Source organism: Xyrauchen texanus, chromosome 39, assembly GCF_025860055.1.
Source record: "Xyrauchen texanus isolate HMW12.3.18 chromosome 39, RBS_HiC_50CHRs, whole genome shotgun sequence".
NCBI lineage: Eukaryota > Metazoa > Chordata > Actinopteri > Cypriniformes > Catostomidae > Xyrauchen > Xyrauchen texanus.
The window spans coordinates 20218439-20240323 of NC_068314.1; the positions used below are offsets into that span (position 1 = coordinate 20218439).

At 37.8% G+C, this 21885-nt stretch overlaps 1 protein-coding gene across 1 annotated transcript; it reads left to right on the forward strand.

Moving 5' to 3' along the window:
- The first annotated feature begins 1176 nt into the window (after positions 1–1176).
- itih3a.2 (inter-alpha-trypsin inhibitor heavy chain 3a, tandem duplicate 2) lies at positions 1177–17908 on the forward strand. The gene is made up of 20 exons (XM_052111372.1): positions 1177–1354; positions 5253–5419; positions 5548–5652; positions 5764–5926; positions 6039–6149; positions 7976–8104; positions 8206–8322; positions 11049–11217; positions 11406–11522; positions 11852–12033; positions 12128–12313; positions 13382–13518; positions 13629–13783; positions 14651–14677; positions 15181–15267; positions 15402–15515; positions 15629–15830; positions 15931–16103; positions 16347–16458; positions 17542–17908. Exons 1-20 carry the CDS (start codon positions 1238–1240, stop codon positions 17678–17680), a joined length of 2709 nt encoding a protein of 902 aa, XP_051967332.1. The 5' UTR covers positions 1177–1237; the 3' UTR covers positions 17681–17908.
- The last annotated feature ends 3977 nt before the right edge of the window (positions 17909–21885 follow it).

The window sequence follows — 21885 nt, forward strand, 5'->3', positions numbered from 1 at the left end:
TAGCGGCTGCCAACTTCTCATTGGCCTTTTTTCATAGATCAGAGGTGAATATCGGCGCTCAAGAGAGACCCCTAGTGTCACTTCTCTGACACAACGTCTCGTTCCCTCCATCGGGGAACGGAGGTTACATACGTAACCTAGACGTTTTTCGTATGTCCTTTTTAAACTGCAGTTAAACCAAAAATGAAAATTCTCTCATTACTTACTCTCCCTCATGCGTCTCAGATGTGTATAACTTTCTTTCTTCTGCAGAACACAAATGAAAATTTTTAGAAGAATATCTCAGCTCTGCTGGTCCATTTAATGCAAGTGAATAGTGACCAAGACTTGAAGATCCAAAAAGGACATTAAGGTAGCATAAAAGTGATCCATATACCTCCAGTGATTTTATCCATGTCTTTTGAAGCGATATGATAGCTGTGGGTGAGAAACAAATCAATATTTAAGTCCTTTCTTAATATAAATTGTCCTCTCTGCCCAGTAGGTTGCGATATGTACAAAGAATGTGAATCGCCAGAAACAAAGAAGTGGAGATTTCTTGTTAAAAAAGGACATAAATATTGATCTGCATCTCACCCACTCCTATCATATCACTTCAGAAGTCATGGATTTAACCACATTTATGTCCTTTTTGAATCTACAAAATTCTGACCACCATTCACTTGCATTGAATAGAGCTACAGAGCTGAGATATTCTTCTCAATATCTTTGTTTTTGTTCTGCAGAAGCAAGAAAGTCATACACATCTGGGATGACACGAGGTAAGTAAATTATAATAGAACTTTAATTTTGGGGTAAACTATTCCTTTAATATTAAAAACAAAAGGGAAAAGAGCAATAAATCCATCTTACAAAAAATATCAGTTGTGCTGCTAATTACACAATATTAATATTATGCAAATGAAATCACCAAAGTATTCGATCAAGATACATTACTCAGGTGCTACAAGAAGTTATAGCTGTTAGTAATTACGTATAGTAATTGAATGGTGATACAGAAAAATTATTTAGTTGGTGATTATTTGTTATAGAGTCTGGTTTTGGGTAGTGTCTCTGAGTAGGCAGTGGAGAATTTACCAGATTATTGGGCACACTCACACACCCCTTTGGCAACTCCTACTGCCCCTGTATAACACACAGGCACACATTCATCTGTCTCCCTCACTCCCTCTTTTTCTCACTCTCATTTCAGAACCTTAACAGGCAGCGGTGACGTTATTTCAGTCCAGGCTTCACCATGTCTGCAGTGAAAGTCATGCTGTTATTGTGTGTGGCTATTTGTTTGGTTATATCTGCCATGGCTCAAGGTTCTGGGGTCTTTAGAGATGATAACAACAATCTTTCAGCTAAACAGGTAAGACAGTGCTCCAGTGCTTTAACATCTTAAACTTTTACAGTAGAACAAAGTAAGCCATTATACTATGAGCTGTAATGAGTGCACTATCTGTCCATTACAAATTTATAAGATAACTTTCTGTAAATCTTGCAACTGCTTTAAAATCAACCTAGAACGATACAAATTATAAGGTCCATTCTGTAACTTTTGATTGTGTAATCTTGGACTTACACTGACACCTAGTGGTGTGGATACAGCATAATTTAAAATAAAATTACAGATGCCATTGTAGAAATTCAATTTTCACTGTCAGCCATGATTACTTTAATTCATGAGTGAAAATTTCCAATACCAGTTTTGTTACTGAGAAGTTACCATCCGAGTAGTATTAGGCTGGTTATGTGATTTTAACATGGTGACCCCATAGGGACCCTCTCCATGTGCTTTCCCATGATTTTATACATATATATAAATAATAGGGAAAAAAAATCATAAAATGTGAAAAGTAATGAAAATGAAATTATTTAAGGCTGCAGTCCACAGGATGATGCTGTAATGTTTGGTGTCCTGGAGACCAGATGAGGATAGTAGACGCAGGAACTTTAAATCCTTTAATCACATACACAGGAGTGGAAACTAACAATAAACCAATCAACATGCCAACCTCACATTTCAAACATGACAATACTAACATTACCGTTCAATCAAGGACTGACAAACCAATGAACAGAACTAGCTATACACACACAGGGAACTTAATGAGGGAATGGCATACAGGTGGGGATAACGAGGAAGTGATCAGGCCAGTGAATACTGGGAAACGTAGTGCAGGAGAGAACTTCAAAAGAGTCCTGAACCTGGTGAAGACAGACTGTGATGGTAGGGAAACGCAGAAGAATGAATGGCCTGGGAGGCAGCCGCAGGGCAGGGACTGGCTCTGGAGGCCTGGGAGGCGGCCACAGGGCAGGGACTGAGCCGTGGAAGATGGAGCCATGGAAGGCTCTGGAGGCGGAGCTGTGAAAGGCCGAGCCATGGAAGGCTCTGGGGGAGGAGCCGTGGAAGGCCGAGCCATGGAAGGCTCTGGGGGAGGAGCCGTGGAGAGCACTGGTAGAAACAGAAGAGAAGGTGCCCTTTTCCTTCTCTTTCGGCCAGCAGGGAGCGTGGTTATGTGGACTGTCGAGGCTACAGGCGCTGGCTCTGGCATGGTCGAGGCTACAGGCGCTGGCCCGCTGACCGTGGCAGGCATGGGCACTGGCCTGCTGACCGTGGCAGGCATGGGCCCTGGCCTGCTGACCGTGGCAGGCATGGGCCCTGGCCTGCTGACCGTGGCAGGCATGGGCTCTGGCTTGGCTTGGAGACAGGGGCCGTGGAAGGCTTGGAGTTCCCGCCATAACCGTCTAAGTGAGGAGAGAAAACTGGAAGTTGAGTTAAGTTGAAGGAGGGTAAATGGAGGATCAGGGTGGCAGCTACATAATCAACCAGGGGGAGATTCCCCACCTCAGGAAGCACAGTTGCACGATAGAAATGTAACCCCATACCATATATGGGCTTGAGGTACGCATCTGAAATATCTGTAGTAGCTGCGAGGCGAAGGAACCTGGTTGAGTATTCCAGTAGGGGAAGATTCTGCCTGAATAGCTTCAGGAATAAAGCCGTTGGATCCATGCTCCTGTGGGCATAGATGAAGTGAGTCTGTATTCCTTAGTATTGGTCAGTCCCTCTGTAAATTTTGGTGTCCTGGAGTCAAGAGGAGGATAGGAGATGCAGGAGTAGGAACTTCAAATCCTTTAATCACATTCACAGGAGTGGATGTTTCCAAGAGTGGGAACTAACAATAAACTAATCAACATGCCAACCTCACATTTCAAACATGACAATACTAACATTACCAAACATTACCGTTCAATCAAGGACTGACAAACCAATGAACAGAACTAGCAGGTCTATATATATACACACGGGGAACTTAATGAGGGAATGGCATACAGGTGGGGATAACGAGGAAGTGATCAGGGCAGTGAATACTGGGAAACGAAGTGCAGGAGAGAACTTCAAATTAAGATTCGTTGAACGTGGTGAAGACTGTGACAGATGCTGTTGTTTACTGTAAAGCTTTTGATTACTGTATTTGTTGAAAATGTGCTTATGCTAATTGCAGTGAAAATAGTCACTAAATATTTGACAATACACATAAGTTGTTTGATGATTTCATAATGATTCTGTAAAGATTTTATAGCAGCAAAATAACAGAAAAACACTTTAAAAAGTTTTGTAACCACAGATAATTACCTGCCTTGCTGCCATTGTGTGGCAATTGTAGTTCAAGGCAAGATAAGACATTTTTATTAATTGTTTTTGGCTAAAAATGGCCACTGTTCCCCATGTAGTGTAGGGAAGAAGTCCACATAGCATGCATGGAATAAATACATTCTATATATACTAGCGGTCACAAATTTTGAAACACTTATTCAATCTTTATTATAATTATTTTCACATTTTATAATAATAGTAAAGTCATCAAAACTATGGAATAATAGAAATGGAAATATGGGAATTATGTTGTGACTAATCAAATCCAAAATAAATAAAACCTGTGTTATATTTTAGCATCTTCAAAGTAGTCACCCTTTGCATAGAATTTGCAGAAATGTACTCTTGACATATTCTCATCCAACTTCTTGAGGTATCACCCTGGGATGCTTTTTAAACAGTATTGAAGGAGTTCCCATCAATGTTGAGCCCTTATTGGCTGGTTTTCTTTATTATTTGGTCCATGTCATCAATTTCAAAAACTTTGTTTTAATTACATTTTTGTTTTATAATGCATTAAATTAATATGTTAGCACAATTAGATTTTTGTCTACAAAACTCATTTCAAACATTTAAGCATACAATTTTTAAGATCATGAGAAACATTTCAGTCAAGTGTTTCAAAACTTTTGACCGGTAGTGTATATTTACAGATTTAAATATCATTTTGATAAGTACTGATATCTTAATTTCATGTGACAGGGTTGAGTTGTTATGCTTGACCACACCCATCTGACAATAATACACATCAAAATATACACAACATATTATGATTGTTTTTTTGGTTTTTTTGCACCATGCTGTTGATGAAAGCTGAATGATGTCACTTCTGGTTAATAATGTCACATATGGGTGGGTCAAAAAAATGTATGGGCTGAAAATTGTTGCTGTGATGGGCTGAGCGACAAAACTGCCCTGTTTTTAATAAAACCCTGTATATTTTATATATATTTCTCAGCAAACGAATGCAAATAAATGTTTACATTTATGAATAAAAAAAAATATAGACAAGGTGCACATTTTATTAATTATTTTCTAGGTACAATTTAAGTGAAGTGCCTCAGGGAAGACAAAATGTTTAGTAGAAGATGAAAAAAAAAATTCTGCAATAATTCTATTAATTAATTACTGTATAATGGACATTTCAACATCTTGTCAAAAGCTTTTAGCATTTAATTTTAGTGACCACTTTTAAATGTCTGGGGGACTAAAATATTACTCAATCCTAAGAAATTATGTTTGTACTTCATATATATGTAAATGAAGTAAGTTTATGTGTTTTGTGTTGAGACTAGTGAGTGAAGTAAGCAGAGCAGACTATAGTAAGCCAATAACACAAAAAGACGGATGAGACATCTGCTGTGAATGCAATAGGATGCTGGAAACGTGCCATAATTGATAAAAAAAAAAAGTTAACAAAAGCATGAATTATAAACTTTATCCCCAGCATGGAGTTCATGGAGACTGTAAACAATTTGTTTGTTGTACTGCTCATTAAAGATTCATACAGTCATTGTTGTGCCATATTTAAAATGTAATACACTTATTTGAAGTGGAAAATAGAGCAGTAAGATATATCAACTAACTTTTCATTCATGTGTTGAAGTCTCTCTCTCAGGTAGAGGTGGAAAGCATGAAAGTGGACTGTAAGGTTGCATCACGTTTCTCTCACACGGTCATAACTACCAAAGCCCTGAATGTGGCCAATGTCTCACAGGAAGTGTTCTTTGATGTGGACTTACCCAAATCAGCCTTCATTACCAACTTCAGCATGTTAGTCCACCTCTGTTTAAACAGGCCAATAATACATGGCGCATGCAAAAATCTTTGCATGTGCATAAACACTCACTATTGCCTTATGAAAGAGTCTTGTTTTTGTATTCTTTTTATTTAATGTTCAGAGAGATTGAGGGGAAGATATATGTCAGTGAGGTGAAAGAAAAAGAGAAGGCCAGGCATCAGTATGAGAGTGCTGTTTCATCCGGGCAGACTGCTGGTCTAGTTAAGTGGGTACAGATCAACGTCAAACTTCTGGAATCCTGACAGAGTACACATATTTGCTTTACAGTATTTGCTAATGTAGTTTATTTGAATTTAAAAATGTTTTTGCTTTTCAGAGCCTTTGGGAGGCACATGGAAAAGTTCTCTGTGTCAGTGAACATTGCACCCCAAAGCCGTGTTTCGTTCATTCTCACTTATGAAGAGCTACTGCAGCGTCGTCTTGGCAGCTATGAGATTATGATAGGAGTCCGACCTAAACAGTTGGTTGAAAATTTTGAGGTTCATAACTAATTTCTCTCTCTCAAGCTTTCACTATACTACATATTCTATTCAAATATTTAAACATTCTAAGCTAATCAGTTGTCTAATCAGTCCTGTTTCTCACCCACAGATTGTGGTAGACTTCTATGAACCACAGGGCATCACATTTGTGGATGTCAGCAGCACATTCATCACCAATGAGCTTTTTCCTCTAGTGGAGAAAACTGTCACTGACAAAAAGGTTAGAATAAACACTCTAAGATTGGGGCTGATTGGCATCTTATATTTAGTGATTTGCATTAACCCTCATGCACTGTTCGTAAATTTTTTACCAAAATTGTATTTGTTTCTTCAATAAAACTGGATTCCTTTATCTGACAGGTATGAGACTTGGTGACTTTTCGTCCATTTGATATCTGAACACAAAGTAGTTGGAGTTGATTCGATCAGTCTAAGCAGTAGAAAAATAAATACAATTGTACTGTTCCCGGTCAAAAGTGACCGTCATAGAAAATGAATGGGAAACACTAAAAAACAAACACAATGCAGAAAAAATACACACACAAAACTGAACTGGTCAAACTATAAAACGGAAATAAAAAAATAAATAATTTGTCAAAATATAAATCAGCCACAATTCAGAACACACCAAAATGAATTGGTGAGACCATAACACATCTACAATACTGAACACACACACACACACACACACACACACACACACACACACACATTCTTGTTACAACCAGGGACAAATTAGGTTATTACTTGTTATTCTACTAATTTCAGGTATGCAAAAACTGATAAAAAAATAACCTCAAACAAATTGCTAAACTTTGACAAATTTTCTATGCAGAAATTGACGTAAAAAATAATCTAATTACTACAAATACACCAAAGTACATTAGTAGATTAGTTTAGTTGAGTAGCTGAGACTTAGACCATGTAGGTGTGATACGACATGTATCCAGAGAAAATAATTTTGTCTATCCACACTGAAAGAAAAAAAATGCTACGCAATGTTACACAATCACAGCCGGAGAAGTGCTTCCCGGTGCGATGCATCAGAAACAGAAATCAAGCTAACTACAAAAAGTCCTCTCGCTCATGGCAGGGTCTAAAGGTGGCTTGGTGCAGATTTTCCTTGTTCCCCCCCACAGTTAGACAGTGAAAGGACCAAGTGGTCTTGGCTTAATCAATTCTGAATCAAGGTAATGGTCAAAGAAGTCTTATGGGTGCCAAACTGTTCAACATAGTACAATGACTGCCAATCATGTCAATCGCTGCATAATGTAATCAGCAGCCTGAAACTGAACTCCTAACCTAATGCCAGGAGTGAATGCACTTAGCTGCTTAGAGAAGCAGTAGGCTGCTGTATTGCTGCCTTGCTCCCAAAAGGGTTAATGGCTAATCCTACAGCATTTTGTATGAATGCACTGGTTTAAAAGGCACCTTATTTTCATTCTATCTCTGTATATAGCCTCTGAATTACCAGCTTTCCGACACTGTATATAGCCATTGATTCCCAATTGTGATCACGCCCAATGGGTCTTGGGTTTTTGATGAATATAGTCCCAATGTCCAACATGATCTCGAGAACGTGATTAACAGTGTGCCCTCTCGTGATGAATCACATACATTTTCAAATTGGCACATCAGATGAAACCACATTACTCTTTTGACACAAACAGATTTCATTGTAAAATCTTAATGAGATTTCTGACCAGATGCAATTTTATTTGGTCTGCTTACATAGAAGCACTTCACTAAAATTGCCACCATCTTGTTTTGTCTTGTGACCCCAGGCTTGGATAGTTCAATGTCCTCATCTGAGGACACAGGGTCACATGAAGTTAAAGAAGTGTGTTATTTCTACACTTGTAACTTCTGTATATCTGCCATTGGTCAATAAAACAGACACAAACTCGCGCTATTGGTTAAGACAATGTTGTGTGTCGGGCAGGTTAGGACAAACAGAGCAATATTTTGATAGGGCCACAGTGTTTACACTTTTTGTAGAAATCAACCTACAAATGGCTTACTTATATCTATCACTCCACACTACAGGCCCATGTGTACTTCTCTCCTACACTGGATCAACAGAGGAAATGCACTGACTGTGAAGGGACGTTAATCGATGGAGATTTTATCATCAAATATGATGTAAACCATACACAGGATATTGGTGAAATTCAGGTCCAATCTCAAAGCAAAGTCATTTTTCCACAGACTAATCTGTTAAATTATCAAGCAGCATTATTCAGATGGTTCTGAATCATCTTGTTTCTCTCTTTCAGATAGTAAATGGCTACTTTGTACACTTTTTGGCCCCAGATGACTTGCCTCAAATGCCTAAGAATGTGGTGTTTGTGATAGACCGCAGCGGATCCATGGAGGGAGAGAAGATTAAACAGGTTAGTAAAACACAGTGACATACTGTATTATTGACATCACTGCTCAAAAGACAAGCATAGCTGGTGACCAGTACCCAGTTTCAAGAAACCTTAAGTTGTAATTGTAAGGTTATTTCCACTAAGGGGTTTCTTTTCTAAAGGGGGTTTCACAACCGGGCCCAATATATGTCATCTGATGGTGTACTGGTTTCCCCATCAAGCTTTTGAACTAGGCTGACCAGCAGGATTTCATTGGTCAATGATTTTATTTGAAAATCCATGCTAGTTGACCAGCTTCACTAGACTAGCATTAAAGGGATAGTGCACCCAAAAATGAAAATTATCTAATTATTTACTTACCCTCATGATATCCCAGGTGTGTATGACTTTCTTTCTTCACCAGAACTAATTTGAAGAAAAATAGAAAAACATTTTAGCTCAATAGGTCCTTTAAATGCAAGCGGATGGTGATTTCACTTTTGAAGCTCCAAAAATCACAGACAGTTAGCATTAACGTGATCCATACGACGCCTGGGACATCCTGAGGGTGAGTAAATAATTAGAAAATAAAGCAGTATAAGCAACCACTTAGGGCCAGAGCCACCAGTGGGCCAGCAAAGCAAGGTTATTTAAAAAAATTGTACTTTTTAAATATACCAAAAGCTGTGTGTAAGGCTCAAGGCCCGGGTATGCTTCGTTTTTGCACATTCTGGATTGGCTCGCACTTGGTCAACAATGCTGCCTTTCAAAGTATACTCTTCTGACATCAATTAATTCCTACCAGAACTGCTTTGTGATACTCTTTCAGTACAGTCAATGGCAGGCGCATATGCCAACGATGCTCACAGGCGAGGACCGCATCTGCATGTCGTGAAGATCTGGGCTGTGCAGTCAGTCAGCGCAGACTGTGCTGATAATAAAATTTGAGTCACGCATACTGGAAGGGATAATGTAACTGCAAGGAGAGTGTTGTAGTTAGATCAGAGGTGGGTAGAGTAGCCAAAAACTGTACTCAAGTAAAAGTACAATTACTTCAAAAACATAATTATTTGAGTAAGAGTAAGAAAGTACCCAATTAAAAGAGTACTCAATTAGTGTGTAACTCATTACTTTCACAAATGACATAATAGATGTTTACTCCCCTATATTCCATTACATAATACACATTGAACATGTGTTACAGAATTATGATTATTATTCATGGAAATTCTGACATCACTCACCATCATGTTGTTCCAAACCCGTATGACTTTCTTTTATTCCATGCAACACAATAAGGAGATTTTAGACAGAATGTTTGCCTGAGTCATTATTTACTTTCAGTGAATGTTTTTTATATATATTTTGAAAGTGAATGGTGAAAGAGACTGTCAGTCCCTAACATTCTGTCTAACATATTTTGTGTTCCACATAATACAAAGCGTCATACTGGTTTGGAACAACATGAGGGTAGAGAAATTATGACAGAATATTAAATTATGGCTGAGCTATCACTTTAAAGAGATAGTTTTCCCAAAAATTTTAATTCTCTCATAATTTACTCACCCTCATGCCATCCCAGATGAGTATGACTTCCTTTCTTCTGCAGAACACCAATTCAGATTTTTAAAAGGTTATTTTAGCTCTGTAGGCCAAATTTTGATGCTCCAAAAAGCACCTAAAGGCAGTATTAAAGTAATCCATAAGACTCCAGTGGTTAAATCCATGTCTTCAGAAGTGATATGATAGGTGTGGGTGAGAATCAGATCAATAATTGTCATTTTTTGCTAGACAGCAGGGGGCAATATGCAGAGAAGAATGTGAATCATCAAAAACACAAGAAGAATGTGAAAGTGATCTGTTTCTCTGTTTCTCATCCACACCCATCACATCACTTCTGAAGATACTGATTTAATCACTAGAGTCTTATGGATTAATTTTATGCTGTTTGTTTGTTTGTGTAGCTTTAAAATGTTGCCACCCATTCACTTGCGTTGTATGGACCTACAGAGCTGAGAAATTCTTCTAAAAATCTTCCTTTAAGTTAATTTAACACTAATATATTGATGCACTGATTTAAAAATGTACAGTTAAAACTGATGCCATAAGAGCCCAGTTACAGAATCACCCAGAAAATGACCATTTCATTACACAGAAAAGCCAGCGTTAGAATTAGAGCCAAAATTTACCTCAGATGCTGCCCGAAGTTGGAGCTGTTATTTTAATATTGAAATATCAGTGTAAAGGAAATAAGGGAAAGGAAGAGGCGAGAACCGGCTTGACGATATAAATAATAGTTGAATGAAAAACTTAAACAAGCGACACACACATGACGGTCAGCTGACGTAAACAATCTCTCTCTCGTCGCACCACCTTCCGCAGTCAGCCTTTATTCCTCTCGGAGGCTTAATTAGTGTAACGAGTTACTACCCACCTCTAAATTAGATGTACAGGCGTTTGCACACGTAAAGGGTTTTTCGTCATCATGAAGTTCACCTACAAGTTGGGAGCGGAAAAAGAAATAGGAAGAGGAGTAGAAACGCAGTTAGACCACTAGTAAGAAATAAATGTTAGCCAGCTACCTGGCTAGATGGGGCTCAAAGAACGATTCCGCTTAGGGCCCCCATATGCACAGAAACAGCCCTGAATCCAGCATATATCAGCCTAGACTATGCTGGCCTTAGCTGGTCGTTGCAGCAGGGATAACAAGCATAGAGCACTTTCTTTTAGTTTTGTATTTTAATAATTTGCTGGTTGTCTGTTTGTAGACTCGAGAAGCTTTGGTGACTATACTAAATGAACTGCATGAAGATGATTACTTCGGGCTTGTCACGTTTGATGATGTTATAGAATTGTGGAGACCATCTCTCACCAAAGCTACACAAGAGAATGTAACAGCAGCAAAAGAATTTGTCCAAACTATTACAGCAAGACACAGTGAGTATGATCCAAAACAGTATGATAAATGAATGTTAAAACTATGCTTAAAGTTGGAGCTATTGCCTATGGATATTGAATCATGGTGCTCATGTGTGTGTTTTGAGTGCAAATTTGGCCCCTGACATTTCCCTCTTGCACCATATTGCCACTGTATTAACTGTATTATTTCAATTTTTTTCCCTTAGTGACTGATATAAACAATGCAATTTTGCATGCAGTGGAAATGCTCACTGCTGAAAAAAGCGAGTCCCTCCCAGACATGTCCATGATCATCCTACTAACTGATGGACAACCCAGCTCTGGTGTGTTTATGAAAAAATTACATATATGTATAGGAAGCATTGATTAATTACATAAAAAGGCAAAATTTCAAGCAAGAAAGACAAAATAATACTTTTTATATGTATGACCCAGAAGACTGGTCAAAATAGACCATATTATAGGCATCTTTGTATGTAAAAGTCCTAGATTTATGTTATGGAAACATATGAAAGGAAGGGCCAATGATGTGTTTATTCTCTGTAACCAAATAATCAAAATGTGTCTCTATTGGACAGTCAATTTAATTTTTAATATCCTGCTTCAATTGTATCAATTTAATAATAACCACTGAATAATGTGTGTGTTCAAGGGGAGCAACAACTAGACATAATCCAAGAAAATGTCCACAATGCTGTGAATGGAAGCATGAGTCTCTTTTGTTTGGGCTTTGGCTATGATGTGGACTACAGCCTCCTTGACATTTTGGCCAAACAGAATGATGGTTTAGCTCGCAGAGTCTATGAGGCCTCAGATGCTAGCCTTCAACTGCAGGTAGAAATGATAACCCTACTCCCAATGAATGAATTAAAATAAATAAATATTTACATGATCCATGCAAGATCCTGAATGCAGATTTTCTCAACAGGGTTTTTTTCAAGAGGTGGCGAGCCCACTTCTTTTGGAGGTGAATCTCAATTACCCTGGCAACACAGTAAACTCCTTGACAGAAAGTCACTTCAGGCAATTCTTCAAGGGCTCTGAGATTGTGGTAGCCGGCCGCCTACAAGAATTTGATAACGACACCTTTCTGACTGAAGTGTCCGCACATGGGGTAAAGAAGGCACACTGTAATTATTTATAAACTCTATAGAGTTTGCACAGTGTTGGGGAATGCTGCATTACATTTCAAAGGAAATGAAGCGTTGCGAGGACATAGAGTAAATACGCAAATATTTGCAGAAGTGACATGCAGACCACAAGTTAACCAATGAGAATTTCAGAGAATTTTGCTGCATTCCCACTTAATGGAAACTGACTCTGCTCTTTCCACACCCTCTAAACCCATCTCATGCATTCCTATCTGTCGAGTGCTCCATCAGAGCTTTCTCTAGTGCATAAGCATTAACATTTTCAGATACTACACACACCTACACATTCTGCTAAAACTATGTTTAATGTGGACACATACTACACACACACACACACACACAATTCCCTAACCCTATCCTTAAACCTAGTCCTCACAGAAACCTGTGCAGATCAGGAGATTTAAAGCTAAACATGATTTGGCCGATTGATCTGCATTTTTTACTAGTAAGGACCACCTAAAATGTTCTCACTGGTGGGTTTTCAACAAGTTTCAGAGAGAGAGAAAGAGAGTTATTTTTAGTTTAACTGCACAATGTTCATTTGACAGTGCTAACAATGTATTTGTTGTACAATAATAAATGCACTTTTTTGGAATATTCCTATGGTTCTAATTTAGCTAAATATAAACCATGAGTTTGTTTTTCTTTCAAACAGATCAAACTTGTATGTAATCTAAATTTCAGCTCATTTTAAGTACTGTAAATCCTTAGAGTAAAGCTAAGGATTTACAGTATATCTACTGTACACAAGTAGCACCACAACTGACATATATTTTAAAATGCTACTATGTAAGCCTGTCTTCAGTGTGAAAACAAGTAGGTAAGCCTATTCCAGGTTTCATGTTCATAATTTATAGAGGAGTGTGCTGTAAATCTACTGAACATTTATTGTACTGATGTGGGTAATTTTTGACCCGAACATCACAGATATAATTTATTAAACAAAAGAAGGGTTTAAATTTATAAATGTCAGCCATGTCTGATTGTAGAAGTCCACAAGAGTCATATACACTGTTTTTCATTGATAACAGTTGGAACAGTTTGTGGTCAGTGGTCCAGCCATTACTAAGGAGTGGGACAGTGTATTTCCTGAACAAGAGTATATCTTCGGGGATTTCATAGAGCGTCTGTGGGCATATCTAACCATCCAGCAGCTCTTGGATAAAAGGTTAGTGGGATTAATGTTCTCAACTATTTGAATTATTACCTGAAAATGATCAAAGAACAGACTGTATTGTCAATAGATTTGTAATAAAACTGGGTGATACTGTGTGACAGAGAGAAGTGCACCCCTGAGGAGAAGAACAACGCTACAGCTGAGGCTCTAGACCTTTCTCTGAGGTATAACTTTGTCACACCCCTCACCTCCATGGTGGTCACCAAACCACAGACTGAAGATGAAGAAATGCTCATTGCTGACAAGTTGACTGAAGGTACTTGTGATTTTTTTGCTCTGATGTTGTTGGCACATCAAGATATTTGCCTTATATATTTGCAGTAGTCTTGAAGGGTAAAGGCGATCGTACACCAGACAAGAAGTGCCACGCCACATCATGTTGTGGCCAGGACACGGCACAGGTATCAGGTGGCAGACTATACACACAAAAGTTACCAAGGTTTTTCCTTCTTCAAGAATGAACAAATCAAGAGTTAATAATCTATATCCTTTGATAATGATTTGGGTCGAATTTAATGGAAAATATGCAGGTTGTGCTCTGTGGAGCAGCAGAAAATTTAGCAGTCAACAGAGTTATAGTTGAGCGCCGCCGACAGATGGTGAGTGGTGGCGGTGGTGTGCGTATCTTCATTGAAAACAGTAGTTTCGAATTTTAGAACATGCAATGTCGTCCGCCAGGCACATCCGTGTGTGACCCCCTTCAGACTAGGGTTGCTAATAATTTGGCATGTGAATATGGGGGGCTAGAGCATTTAGAGTGTTCCAATATGGATCGGCCGTCCCCATTTAGCCTCTCACCACAAAAATATGGGATAATAAGCATCATGTATGGGACGTCCACAATAATACAGGACAGATTGGCATTAAATCTGGTCTATTTTGCAGCTTATTCTGTTCAAGGACTGCCCACTTAGACAGGAAGAGACTATAAAAATGACATGTAAAGTGTCCAACCCTGGACAATGGGTGTCTAAAACTATAGTTGCAGTAGCGTCCATGGAAGAAGCTATACTGAAATGCAATGGCCCAAAATTTTTAACATTTGAATCATCAATTTCTTGCCAATATGTTAAGATGGTTCATTTAAATTTGGGTAATGTTGTTGTATTCTTTTGATCCACAGAACAGCGAAAGGACATGGCAGAACCTGGTAAGGAATATTTGGTTAATAATTATCTAAATTGCTCAGTCAAAGGTTTCAAACCATCATTATGAACAATAAAACACACTTGTGTCTGGATGTAGGTTATGATTCAGCTGTTTTATCTTCCAAACTATATACAAGATTTAACAAAAACTCTTGAAAGAACGTATTTGCTTAACCTGTGGATAATTTTTTTTTACTAGTTTGATCACTGAACAGGGTTAAAGATGTACTCAGTATTTTTGGGGGTTATGTTCCACTGGCTAATATAACAATTGTCTTGGACTTTTACTGACACCTGACGGCATGGATCCACCATCAAACAAAGCAAAGTTACTAATGCCGTTGTATAAATGTGCTATTAACAGTCAGCCATGATTAATTCATTGCACCTTTAGGATGATTGACAAATTATGAGATGGTGATTTTTCTCTTTAGGTGATTTGAAGCTTCCTTTGTAAATGTTGAAACTCTGTCTCCCATTCTCTTTCACAACTACACCCTTGCAGATACAAGTGACCTATTTGCTGTTCAGATGGCTTTCGGCGTTGGCATCGGTCACCTGGCAAAAAAACAATTAAGCAGTTCATATTTTGGTGAGAGGTGGTGTCATGTTTGTGGCGTGAATTTTTAGTAATGTGTGTTTCGAAGGTATTACTTTATGAGAGCAATCTTAAAGTAAAGAAAAATATCTTACATGCCACTCGTGTTTGCCTCTTGCACTTGGCAGTTGATGGAGATCCACACTTTGTCATTGAGCTGCCAGATCAGAATGATTCTCTGTGCTTCAACTTTGATGACAAACCTGGTACCATCTTTAACTTGCTTAGAGACCCACTAGCAGGTAATTTACACTGTTGAAAATGCATCAATATATGTAGGTGTGGGTAATTTGATGTACTGCATTTTTTGTTCGTCTTCTCTTTTTCCTCACATTTGTGAAAAATATATATTCAGGCATTGCAGTGAATGGCCAGATCATTGGAGAAAAGAAGGTGGTCCAAGGAAGCAAGGCACACACCTATTTTGGCCGCTTTGGGATTGTACATGAGCGTCTTGATATAAGATTAATGGTGACCACAAAGGAGATCTTAGTGTCTGAGGGGCAAAAACACTCAAAGTTCTTCTGGTCTACCTCCAGAACTGTCAAAGGAACAAAGTAAGGGACAAATAATTTACATTGAACAGTGGTTTAGGGCCAGAACAATCAAATTAACTTTGAGCACAAATTAAGGACTTTCATCTTTTGCTTTCTCCAGCGTGGATCTGCATTTAATCAAAGATCGCAGTTTAACAGTGACCTTGAGGAACTCAGTGAAGTTTCTGATAATACTTCACAAAGTGTGGAAGAAACACCCATATCACCAAGACCACCTTGGATTCTACACCTTGGACAGCCACCTCCTTTCACGCAATGTTCATGGCCTGCTTGGTAAAATAAGTGACTGAAGTTCTTAGATAAATATGCAGAATTATTCTACTCAATATTCTCTAATAAAATAGCACATATTTTGTACTTTGCCAATGCTGACATGTTCGGCAAAGGACTTTTAGTGATGCTCAAGGCACTTGGTCAGCAGTTTCCAATAAAATTCACTTCTACCTCTTTCTTAGAGGGCATCCTGACATTAACAACAGCATACTTTGGTCTTTTTTTATTTATTTTTTATTGCAGGTCAGTTCTACCAGGGGCTAAACTTTGAAGTTAGTGACGTGTTTCCAGGAAAGGACCCAGACAAGAAAGATGCCTTCATGTTTGTGAAAGGAAACAAGCTCACAGTTACCAGGTGATGGGAAACTATAAAAATGATAGTAATTTTAATGGTAAAAGAATGTGAAAATGCTACAGTAAATAGATGTTAATTGGTTAAGGGGTAGTTACCTTATATAGTATGGTAAAAAAAAAAATTTTTTTACTCATGTATTGATAAATATATTAAAAAAAAAAGTTTTTTTGGATGACAATACATGTCATTTTAGGGTCATATATTGTAATTTATTTATTTATTTTTTTTAAAGAAAGATTTTACTGTAAAATTAACAGTAAAAATGTATATTATTAACAAAAGAATACATGGGCATATACATTAGGGTGTACTGTGTTATATTTGGTCATGTTTATTTCAGTATTTTAGTGTCACATGTTCTACCTTGATGATCGTTTTCTTTTTGCTCACATGTTTCTTAATTATTGCTCCTGGAATGGCAACTCTTTCATCACTTTAAGCCATCATGTGGCCTTTTGTAGTTACTACGCCAATTAAGAATACATTTTAAAGTGAAAAGCAGACTTTTATAGTTACAGAAGGTTAGTATATACATTTAATATAATTTCATTATTTCAAAAGTTCACTGGTACATATAGTGCTGGAACGTATTAAGGTAAACATATTTGGTGTGCTGTCCATAGCTGAGGGGCTCTTGCGTGGGACTGGGCATGAGCACTGAGATACCCCCTGGACTAACAGGCTAAATCGTTCAATGGAAAGACAATTTAAAATAATTGGTATAGATGTAATGAAATATAAAGGTGGAGAAGCGTCGCCGGAGTGTGGGAAGCAGCCGCATCTGCTTATATATCCTTGGGATATGATTGACAGGCCTAGATGAACAAGTTCCTCCCAAACTTATATTTGGAACACCTTAATAAACGGTAGTGAACCTTAAAAATATATAGAGGCATCAAAATTACATCCTGTAAACCCTGAAATACAATTTACAAGTACATTTCTGGCAATCACAACTGCCAGTATTTTATGGTAAATATTTCAAAATAATCTGTTGTAATTGGTGCTCTATTCACAACTGCAGACAGACTGTAAAATCTCATGCAGATTTTCATTGAATTCCACATGACTCTGTGTCAACAGGGGTTGGCAGAGAGATTTCAGAAAGGATGTGAAGAATGGAGAAAATGTGTCTTGCTGGTTCATTCACAACAATGGCACTGGACTCCTTGATGGAGTTCACACAGACTACATTGTCTCTGGTCTCTTTAGATCAATCTAAGAAACATCTGTGGCTCAACGGACCTCCACACTACACACAAAAGTTCTTGCCTCAAAATACATGTTAGCGCTCACCTATAGTAATAAGTACATAATGTGATTTTTGGATTTGCCATATTTGACACGGTGTTAGAATACTGTTTGATAGCATCTTGGATAATGTGATAGGAACTAGGAACCTTTGATGTAATTATATATAATAGCTACAAAATAAATATATCACTTGTTCAAACATGCCTTGTGTGCCTTGTGGTCTTTTGGATCAAAATGGGCCATTTACAGAAGCTAAATCCAACTCTGGGTAACTCAAGGTTATTGGCTGTCATGACTTAAAAAATATATATATATTATATTATAATTCTTGTAAAAACAAAAAATAATAATAATATTATATCTCTACATATACAAATATCATATGGTAAAGTTAATGAAAGTGGTGAAAAGCTGTTGGTGGGTATGATCAATATAGCACTCATCTTCTTTCCTAGCATTTGTCCTGCGCAGTTGCAGGGTCTGCTTCACATATCTATTTGATTTGGCACAGTTTTACACCGGATGCCATTCCTGATGCAACCCCCAGTGGCTGGGAGCCAATTACTCACACATATGGGGCAATTTAGGGTCTTCAATTCACTTAACCTGCATGTTTTTGGACTTGTGGGGGAAACCGGAGCACCCGGAGGAAACCCATGCAAACATGGGGAGAACATGCAAACTCCACACAGAATGGCCCTTGTTGAGCCGGGACTTGAACCCGGGACCTTCTTGCTGTGAGGCGGCAGTGCTACCCACTGAGCACTATTGACATACCCATCAATATAGCACTCATATGATCAGAAAAACAGGATTACCAAAAATGTAAGTACACAACACACTCTCACACTCAGACTTTCTGTCTGTGCTGGTATTTGCTCTGTCAAGAAGCATACAGAAGGTTAATGGGCAACATAGTGCACAAAAGTCAGAGAGGAAAGTGCACTATGTCTCCAGACTGGACTGTGATGCTATTCTGCTTGTTTGTGTGCATTTTTATTCCATCAGGGTCTTTTGAGACACTGGTCATCTCAAAGGGCAATGAGCAATGGGTAGGTCTGGCTTTGTCTTTTTACGTATTGCTGTTCTAATCCCTTCTAATAATTTTGTTTACTCAAGTTAGCATGTCAGTGATTGTTGGCAACACATGAATTGAATTCTGAGCTATGTCTTTAATGCCAATACTGTGGTAAAGATAGGAAAATTCAGTTTATCATTTTAGAATTGACCCAGTTTGAATAAAATAGAATTGAATCCCGTGGCGTAACTTAGCATCAAGTAATAATTTATCTTCTGGACCCTCCAGGACAGCAATACCAGCATGAACCGACACGTAGAGGTATTGCATCATTGCTAATAAAACTCTGCTCAGCTCATAGAACTGGAATAAGAAGTGAGGCCATTTATAGAGTGCAACAGTTCGGTTCCTGAAGAAAAAATCCAATAAATTGTTATCATAGAAAATTTAATTTTTACAGATACTTACAAACGTTTAAAAACAGACCGACCATGAGCTCCATGATTGTTCATTGATGGTATATGCTTCTGTTGAAGCCATCAGTTTGTATAATTTCAACTTCATTGTTTAAAAATCATGATTGATAGCGGAGTTCCTGTTGAAAAATTACAATACCCGTGGTCTAGCAGAGAAAGATCCACCAATCAGAGAACTGCAGCCAAGAACGCCTGCCAAACATGCCCGGAAGCGACTACCTACTTCCATGACACACTGTGAATGACACAAACAAGTCGGCCTCCCTTCATCCTTAAACTACTTAAATTGTTTGTAAATATCAGAATATTTCAAAATAAGTGTAATATAATGAATAACCTAAAATCAATAGTTTTATATATTTCCATTGTTTTATATTCGATTAACTCATTCGCAGTTCTTCATGGAATTGTAGTTTGAGCCCTTGTGAAAGACGGTAAGGACACCTTTGTCTTTTTGTCCGATTTCACCGTGTAACAAATTATTTTCCTCAAAAGTATAGAAAATGGCTATTATTCCCCACAAACTTTGCTTTTGTGACCAGGACAGTGATATTTTGAAATTTACCTATTTTCAATAACATTCCAGATAGATCCAGTGCTGAGTAAACTTGGGGTAACTTATAGAACTTTATAGAACTTTCCAGTAATATAAATAGTTCTACAAATCCAGTTCAGTTTAGTTCCAGCTGCCTAAGTGGATACATATCTGCAGCTTTCTGAGATGGCATCAAGAGGTCCTTTTATGGTACAGGCTAGCAATATGTGCTCAAAATAACTGGCATTACATTAGTGACAATTACATTATCAGTATTTTTCAAATACTTGTTTTAAATTAAATTAAGTTTAAACAATGCTGAAATGCAATATAAATTATAAATAAATTCTCAGAGCTTCCACTCTTACATTTTCTTAAACATTCATTTCTCCCATTGTCTTCAACTCTCTTTCTGTACAACAGATAGAGGTACAGAGTGTGAAGTGGACTGCAAGGTGACATCATGTTTTGCCATGACCACTACAGATCTTAATAAGGCGAACATCTCACGTGAAGTGTTTTTTGAGGTGGAGTTACCCAAGAAATCCTTCATTACCAACTTACCAAGTAATTTAGCATGTGCCAAAATAATCTACTGCATTTTAGTTTTATGTATGTTTGCAATTTTAGCAATGTTTATTCCATGTTAAACATTAATAAAAGGAATGTCATAATTTACTCATCCTAATGCTGCTCCAAACCCTGATGACTTTCTTTCTTCTGAGGAGCACAAAAGGTGAATATTTACAAAAGTCTTCACAGGTTTTATTTGCCATACAATGAAAGTGAATAATAAAAATCAATACAACTCATGCATTTTGTTACAGGTCTTCTGAAGATATATGATCGCTTTTATAATCAGAACATCATGACATCATGATGCATGAACAAATTAGGCTTAATGTTATCACCCTAATTTAATTTATCACTTTACTGTATTAATATGATTTGAAAATATCTTGTGTTTCACATAAAAAATAAATACATATGTGTTTGAAGCTACATACGGTAGATCGGGCTATGCACAGAAACCTGGTGTAGGGCTGGCTCTGGGATGGCTATGCAACTCTGCAAGAACCAAGTCATAAAAGTTCTCACACAGAAGAACATCTCCATAAAATAAACACACCCTACTCAGCAAGGAATGTAAAATGCAATCTCACCCACATCTGCCTACCTCTCTTACATACATCACTTCAGGTCATTCTAGAGTCACCTAAAACTAAGTAATAAATTATCTTAGTTTTTTGGAACATGCATGTTTGATATCATTCAAGAAGTCTCAATGCAACTGGTGAAACTGTCTCATTCCCTTTCATCTAAAAGTCAAACTACAAGTAAGATTTTAGAACTTAGTAAAATACTGCGTTCTATTAATGACATGTCCCTCCCAAAATATCTCACAGGGGCCAGATGCTGTGTGCAGATTAGGTGCATTCTTTTTAAACATCAAACAGCCTAATCATTAACAAGTTTCAAGTTACTTACAGCTCCCTAAATTGTAAACCAAATCCTGGACAACAACAAACACATACATCTGAAAGAACAATAGAATCGCTTGGTACTTAAGGAAAGATGACAAAGGAATCAGGGAAGTCTGTAGCCAGATCTCCCGTGCTTTGCCATTGCATGTAGTTTTTCCAATTGCCAGGTATGTTTCTTTGACTTGTCTTTTATTTTTAGGAATGTATATTTATTCTGATCATATGTGAATTTGGCTTTGATAGATTTTTGTAATTTACATTTTTAATCCTATCTGGCAAATAAAGTGTTATTATTTTATTTATTCTGTATTCCTCTGAAATCATTTATAGAATTACTGGAGCTTTAATATAGGAGAAACCACCCCGGATATAGCCGGGCAGGAGAAAGCCATTTAAAGAACGTCTAGGTTACGAATGTAACCTCCGTTCCCCGATGGAGGGAACGACACGTTGTGTCGGAGAAGCGACACTAGGGGTCACTCTTGAGCACCAAATATACCTTTGATCTATGAAAAAAAGCCAATGAGAAGTTGGCAGCTAGTATTTGCATACCCCGCCCCCGGACATACGGGTACAAAGGCGAGGCAAATACTAGAGTTCATTCAGGATTTTTCTGAGGAGCCGGAAATGGTCCGGCCACTACAGCAGCTCGGCTCAGCG

Excerpts from the sequence above, each read along its gene's own strand:
- itih3a.2 (XM_052111372.1), top strand. The coding sequence starts at position 1,238 with ATGTCTGCAGTGAAAGTCATGCTGTTATTGTGTGTGGCTATTTGTTTG. Across the intron at positions 5,653-5,763 it reads CAGACTGCTGGTCTAGTTAA|AGCCTTTGGGAGGCACATGG; the intron begins GTGGGTACAGAT and ends TTTGCTTTTCAG. Across the intron at positions 13,519-13,628 it reads CAGCAGCTCTTGGATAAAAG|AGAGAAGTGCACCCCTGAGG; the intron begins GTTAGTGGGATT and ends ACTGTGTGACAG.